General features: G+C 40.0%; 1 protein-coding gene across 2 annotated transcripts in view; it reads left to right on the top strand.

Annotated features, from left to right (window-relative positions):
• Positions 1-7,500, top strand: part of LOC106868628 (decapping and exoribonuclease protein) — a 15,685-nt gene that overhangs the window by 3,602 nt on the left and 4,583 nt on the right. The window contains exons 2-7 of one of the 2 annotated variants that reach the window (XM_089339095.1): positions 812-1,041; positions 2,287-2,382; positions 2,936-3,041; positions 3,728-3,863; positions 5,682-5,776; positions 6,630-6,804. In XM_089339095.1, coding sequence (XP_089195221.1) covers positions 812-1,041; positions 2,287-2,382; positions 2,936-3,041; positions 3,728-3,863; positions 5,682-5,776; positions 6,630-6,789 — 823 coding nt within the window. In that variant the 3' untranslated portion in view covers positions 6,790-6,804. The remainder of the gene's footprint in view (positions 1-811; positions 1,042-2,286; positions 2,383-2,935; positions 3,042-3,727; positions 3,864-5,681; positions 5,777-6,629; positions 6,805-7,500) is intronic. The other variant, XM_089339096.1, reaches the window with a different exon arrangement.

Raw genomic sequence — 7,500 nt, 5'->3', positions numbered from 1 at the left:
TGCAGAGATAAGTAAAGGCATGATTGCTACAACATCCAAGGATAGTGAACACTATAACGTAACCTCTATAAAGTTACTTTATGTGTTAGAAACAGCAGCCAAATTTCTGCACAAATAACACCGTACCATCTTGAAATAAGATCGGATAATCATGAATGGAATAACTTTGGTTGTTATTATAAAGCCCTAGGTTCAATCCCAGTGCATGACACCATGAGCAATTGTCTAGTGTTGTGGATTGCCTTATGGTATTTTGTTACAGCTGTTTACATTCTGAGTTCAAATTCCATTGAAGGAATTTCCAGGGTTCAAAAAATGAAATGTCATTCAAGTACTGGAAGTGAGGTTGATCGCTATAATCTATTATAATCAATAAAATTAGTATCAGTTGCACACAGGGGTCAATGTAATCAACTAACCCTTTCCCCCATAATTTCAGGCCTTGTGCCTATCGTAAAAAAGAATGTCATTAACCCTTTCATTACTGTATTTCTGTTGAGATGCTCTGTGTTTCTTTCAATTAATTTTAAATATAACAAAGAATTTAGTAAAATAACTTAGTTATCATTAAGTTAGTGTTAGGAACATAAATTGTGACTAAGGTTTGGTGGAAGATTTTAATTCAAAACTTATGAAAACTAGACATTTGTACTCCAAGCCAGAGCTAGTGTCAGCCAGGTTGTGGACAAAAGGGTTAAGAATTGTTTCTCTATTATATATTTTAAACCTTTTGTTACCATACTTCTGTTGAGATGCTCTGTGTTACTTTCAATTGATTTTAAATATAACAAAGAATTTTCATCATTTCCAGAGAGAAACTCAACACTGACTTTATCAGCTGGAGAGGGTGTCTGACCCGACTGATGTGTACCCCGTATGAAAACCGTGAAGGTTGGCTTCTCGCAGTCACCCGATTCAACGATACGTATTTCCTGTGTGAATTTAACACCGAAGAGAAGATAAACCTTGAAGCTAATTGCACAGATCGTCAACGTGAAATGTGCTATTGGGGTGTGAAATTTGAACAGTATCTCACCTCTGGTAAGTATTCAATGGCCTTGGTGCAGCAGCCAATAAGCATAGAATAACAGTCAAATTATACTTCAAAGTCTTAAAAAAGGTTAAATTGTTTAACTCTTTAGCATTTAAACTGGCCATACCCAGCCCAAATATTCTACATGTTTTAAGTTCAAACTGGCCAGATCCAGCCTCTTTCACCTTCCCTACAATGTCATTCTAAAAATAAGCAATCACATCAAAGCTATGAAATAGTACATCATCATCATCATTTAACGTCTGCTCTTCATGCTGGCATGGGTTAGATGGAACTGCTAAGCCAGAGAGCTGCACCAAATTCCAGTCTGATTTGCATGGTTTCAACGACTGGATGCCCTTCCTAATGCTAACCACTCCAAAAGTGTAATGGCAGCTTTTTACGTGCCACTGGCACAAATACCATTTACATGGTACCAGCAACAGCCCCGACTACAATTTCATGGGTGCCGTTTCCATGACACTGGCAAAAGCCCTGACTACAATTTCACTTGGCTTGACGAGTCTTCTCAAGCACAGCATATTGCCAAAGGTTTCGGTCATTTGTCATCGCCTCCATGAAGCCCAACATTCAAAGATCATGCTACCAGCAACAGCCATGATTACAATTTCATCGGTGCCGTTTCCATGACACTGGCAGCAGCCATGACTATGGTTTCACTTGGTTTGACGAATCTTTAGCAGAGCATTTCACCATGGTACCTTAGGCAAATGGTGTCTTCTACTATAGCCTCAGGCCAACCAAAGCCTTGTGAGTGGATTTAGTAGATGGAAACTGAAAAGAAGCCTGTCGTGTGTGTGTATATATATATATATGTGTGTGTATGTGTCTATCTGTGTTTGATCCCCCCACTAATGCTTGATGATCAGTGTTGATGTGTTTATATCCTCTGTAACTTAACAGTTTGGCTAAAGAGACTGATAGAATAAGTACAAGGCTCAGAAAAATAAATACTGGCATCGATCCATTCAACTGAAAAATACTTCAAGGTGGTGCCCCAGTATGGCCACAGTCTAATAACTGAAACAAGTAAAAAGGAAAACACACACAAACACACACACTAAGAAATGAATGCTTTCGATAATGCAATCCAGAGTACACAATGATAAATGATAGAATGGTCATAGGTGGATTGCCTTTCATCCCAGGATTTGTAGATGAGGGCTTAGCTGATGCCTAGACAACAACAAAGCGATTTAAACCATCATTTGTGTCTTTCTCTTTTCTTTTAGCTACAAAAGAATCAAAACCAGATACAACAGGGGTTGTTAATAATTGTGAAGCTTTCTGCTCTGTGGTCAGAACCCGTCTCAAGGACCATTCTTTAGGTGAGGCTGTTTTTTGGTTTTTTTTTGGACATTGGTTTTGCAGTTACGATGTTTGCTTACCATTCATGTGTTCCCAGGTTCAGTCCCATCGACTGAGCAAATCGACCCCAGGACTTATTCTTTGTAAGCCTAGTACTTATTCTATCGATCTCTTTTGCTGAACCGCTAAGTTACGGGGACGTAAACACACCAGCATCGGTTGTCAAGCGATGTTGGGGGACAAACGCAGACACAAACATACACACACACACACACACACACACACACACACACACACACACACACACACACACACACATACGACAGGCTTCTTTCAGTTTTCCGTCTACCAAATCCACTCACAAGGCTTTGGTTGGCCCGAGGCTATAGCAGGAGACACTTGCCCAAGGTGCCACTCAGTGGGAATGAACCCGGTGTGTATGTATGTGTATTTCTGTGTTTATGTCTGTATTTGAGAATATAAATACGATTGTGATTAAACTTGAGATGCGAGGGGGTTTTTTTTTCTTTTTTGTTGTCATTTTTGCCTCATTTAATCTTGTTCACTTTCCAGTGTTTGCGGGAGAGGTCGACTGTATCTGTCCACAGCAGAAAGAATATGTTGAACTGAAAACGTCGAGGGACATCTATAATAAGTCACAGGATGACAACTTCAAAAGGTATGAATTAGGTACACATACACACAGCCATACATGCATACATACATGTGCATATGTACACATATATTAGAAAGAACGAACAAGTAAAACCTGTAGCATCATCATCATCATCATCATCATCGTTTAACATCCGCTTTCCATGCTAGCATGGGTTGGACGATTTGACTGAAGACTGGTGAAACCGGATGGCAACACCAGGCTCCAATCTGATTTGGCAGAATTACTACAGCTGGATGCCCTTCCTAACGCCAACACTCAGAGAGTGTAGTGGGTGCTTTTACATGTCACCCACACGAAGGCCAGTCAGGCGATACACATATATATCGTGGCACTCCATCGGTTGCGACAATGAGGGTTCCAGTTGATCCGATTAACAGAACAGTTTGCTTGTGAAATTAACATGGAAGTGGCTGAGTACTCCATAGGCACGTGTACTCTTAATGTAGTTCTTGAGGAGATGCCAATGCACAAAACATTCAGACCGTGAGTCACTCTGTTGCTTCAGCTAAATATTAATAAAAAGACACAGACACTGGTTAGATTTCCCCTGAAATTGCTAGCCTTATGCCAAAATTCGAAACCATTATTATTATTATTATTCCTTTGTAACACAGTGTCGGTAAAAATGCACCAGAGTCTTTAGTCATCTGTCTATTATTATTATTATTATTATTATTATTATTCAGATTCAAGCTAATAAAGTGGTGGGCCCAGAGTTTTCTGATTGGAGTTCCAACCATTGTTTGTGGATTTCGAGACGACGACGGAATTGTTCATCGTTTACAGAAGTACGACATCAAGATGCTGCCGAATTTGGCCAAAGTAAGCAGAGTGAAGGAATAATTCTTTCTTAAAAAAAAAAAAAAACCCAACTTTCTTTAATTACAGGTAAGGTGACACAGGAGGGGATTTGCATTCAAGGTAGCATGGGATACCACACTAGCACTGACCCCTGCCTCTGTCTCTTGGTCTCCTCCATAATCCACGTCTGACAACAAGCAACTAAGAAGCCTCCTACATCAAACTGCTTCTCTCTCTCTCTCTCCTCTCTCTCATACATACCAGCCTCCACTCTCCACGCCACCGATGTTGCTCAAGGGTAAGGCAAAGGGGCCAATACAGGTTGGCACCAGAGAGGTCACAATTCATTTCTACAAATGAGTGAACTGGAGCAATGCGAAATAAAGCGTCTTGCTCAAGAACACAACAACAGCCAGGGCCGGGAATCGAACTCGCTACCTGATGATTATGAACCCGACGCTCTAATCACTGAGACATGCGCCTGTAAATTATCGTTTAGGCAAAAGAAAAAAAAACGATAGAAGTGCAAGGCTTTAAAAGAACGAAAAAACGTAACAAATACGGAGTGAAGTCGATTTGTTCGACTAAAACCCATGTAAGGTGATGCTCCAGTATGACCGCAGTCCACTGGCAGAAACAAGTTAAAGAATAAAAGATATACACCGTTTGTTCAAAATCTCGTAAACTGAAAAGAAATGAAATGTTAGGGGAATCAACTCAATCAGTAAAGCAAGGGGAATAACTGTGTTATTCTCCAAATAAGCCTTTCTACTTCGTGTCTTCTACTAAGCCTTCTGGGTAACCAAAACCTTGGGAGTGAGTAGACAGAAACGGGAAGAAGTCTGTCACAGTGGTTGGTGCCTTTAGTAGAAAGGATTTATTGTTATTATTATTGGCAGATTCGTTAGCACCATGGGCGAAATGCTTAAGCGGTATTTCGCCAGTCGCTATGTTCCGAGTTCAAATTCCGCCAAGGTCAACTTTGCCTTTCATCCTCTCGGTGTTGATGAATTAAATACCAGTTGTGAACTTGGGTCATCTAGTCGACTAGGCCCATCCCCCAAATTTCAGACCTTCTGCCTTTAGTAGAAAGAATTAGATAATATTTATCTCTCACCAGATGGAGTACTTTTTTTGTTGATCTCACCATACGGAACGGTACATTATGTATATATGTTAATATCATCATCATCGTTTAACGTCCGCTTTCCATGCTAGCATGGGTTGGACGATTTGACTGAGGACTGGTGAAACCGGATGGCAACACCAGGCTCCAATCTGATTTGGCAGAGTTTCTACAGCTGGATGCCCTTCTTAAAGCCAACCACTCCGAGAGTGTAGTGGGTGCTTTTACGTGTCACTCGCACGAAGGCCAGTCAGGCGGTATTGACTGTGGCCATGCTGGAGCACCGCCCTTAGTCGATATATATATATACATATATATAATAATATTAGGGACAAAATCCAAAATTACAGGTAAAAAACTCAATTAAAATCAATTTATAAAAAATTAAAATGAGCCTTATAGATAAAGAAAATTGGTTATTTTCCCTAAAACTATATATTATATATACATATATATATATATATACATGTATATCCTATCTCTGATCTCTCTCTCTCAATGACTGGCTGGCTGGGTAGCCATTTTGAGTGAAGTCTGTGAGACAGGATAAGCTTCATAAAAGTAGTTTCTGTCTCCCGTCAATGTGATAAGTTGCCACGGCTTCCACAGGCCATGAACCCAACCCCAATCCACTTATCCGTTCACCACAGCATTTACATTTCATCTCAGAACTTCCGTGTCACCTCACAGCTTTGTTATTTTATTCTTTTCAGGATTTACCAAACTCGTGGTATTCTAAGGTTTGCATCAACTTCTTGGATCAGTTTCTTAATTTCATTAAAGAGACTATTAAAGACAATGACCACAGGTAAGTACGTGCGATGTGATGGCTTATATCAGTGGTCAGGGAACTTTTTTTAAACAATTACCCCAAAATATATATGCCAGTGCCTCTGGACTGGCTCCTGTGCAGGTGGCACGTAAAATACACCATTTTGAGCATGGCTTTTGCCAGTACTGCTTGACTGGCCTTTGTGCCGGTGACACGTAAAAGCACCCACTACACTCTCGGAGTGGTTGGTGTTAGAAAGGGCATCCAGCTGTAGAAACTCTGCCAAATCAGTTTAATCATTTTTAACCAGTCAGAAAGCAGGATTTGGAAGCTGTCATTCTGTGCATGACTGCATATGTTGTCAACTGTAAACAAATGCAATATTGGCAGAATTCTGCTTTATGGACGTCATATAATTCCATAACTATTTTAGCTTTTTTGAATTTTCTGAATATTTTTGAGAATTTGTATTCTACAATTAACAATTTATATAATTATACAAAACCAAGAACCAGTTGTGGGTACTGGCATTTTTGGCCCCGTTCCGATGGTGCTTTTTATATGCCACCAGCACAAGAAATGAGATGCGATGTCACTCGTGCCAAGCTGTATCGGCCCCTTTGTCTTTCCCTTGGATAACATCAGTGGCGTGGAGAGGGGAGGCTGGTATGCATGGGCGACTGCTGGTCTTCCATCAAACAAACTTGCCCGGACTTGTGCCTCAGAGGGTAACTTTCTAGGTGCAATTCCATGGTCATTCATGACCGAAGGGGGTCTCCGATATATATATATATATATAAACACAGACATCTATATTTATTGACTTGAATTCTTGATGTAGTGTCCATTGTTATTTATGTCCTTTTCTGTCTTGATATTTTCTTTGCAGAAGTGTTTACTTATTTAGTCGGGAACCGAAAAAATACAATAACATCAGATATCAATATCTGGGAAAAGATTCAGAATATAATTTTATTCCTGATTGGTTTGTTGAGGATTTTGCAAATAAAGGAAATGAAACAGCAAATCTATTGTTGAAACGCAAATGACCACTACAGACATAGGTTGGTAACAAAAAGTTCCTTGTATTTTAAATACGCACACAGACACACACTCAACCACATTCACACACACCCTTACTAACTCTCACCAGATGTGTATGTATATATGTATAGAAATACATATGTATCATCATCATCATTATTTAACATCCATTTTCCATGCAGGCATGGGTTAGATGGTTTGACTGAGGTCATTAGAGCCAGCAGCTGCAACAGGCTTAAATCTGATCTGGCAATGTTTCGACACCTGGATGCCCTTTCTAACGCCAACCACTCCGAAAGTTTAGTGGGTGCTTTTTACGTGCCACTGGCATAGGAGCCAGTGAGGAAGGCCTGGCATCGATCACATCCGGATAGGTAGCCAATATGGAAGGATTCTTTCTGTATTGGCTTACCTCTGATGAGCGTTGGGTTATATAATTGGATTGTTACCTAACACTGTGTTGTATCCCTAGCACGAAACCAATTAGTAAAACCAGCTGTCATGGATGTATAATACAGGACCCTTTGGATAATATACCTACTCTACTAGCAGATATATGAGTGCATCTCTTTCCTGGCTCTTACATATCATCATCATCGTTTAACGTCCGCTTTCCATGCTAGCATGGGTTGGAATGATCAAGGTGTTAGAAGTTAGTAAGCCTGGATTTTATGTACACCATGACTTAAATTCTGATTATATACATATATATATAT

The sequence above is a fragment of the Octopus bimaculoides genome, chromosome 21, assembly GCF_046866305.1.
Source record: "Octopus bimaculoides isolate indiv1 chromosome 21, ASM4686630v1, whole genome shotgun sequence".
Classification (NCBI taxonomy): Eukaryota; Metazoa; Mollusca; class Cephalopoda; order Octopoda; family Octopodidae; genus Octopus; species Octopus bimaculoides.
The sequence above is the reverse complement of the archived record's forward strand: the minus strand, read 5'-3'. Positions and strand labels throughout refer to the sequence as shown.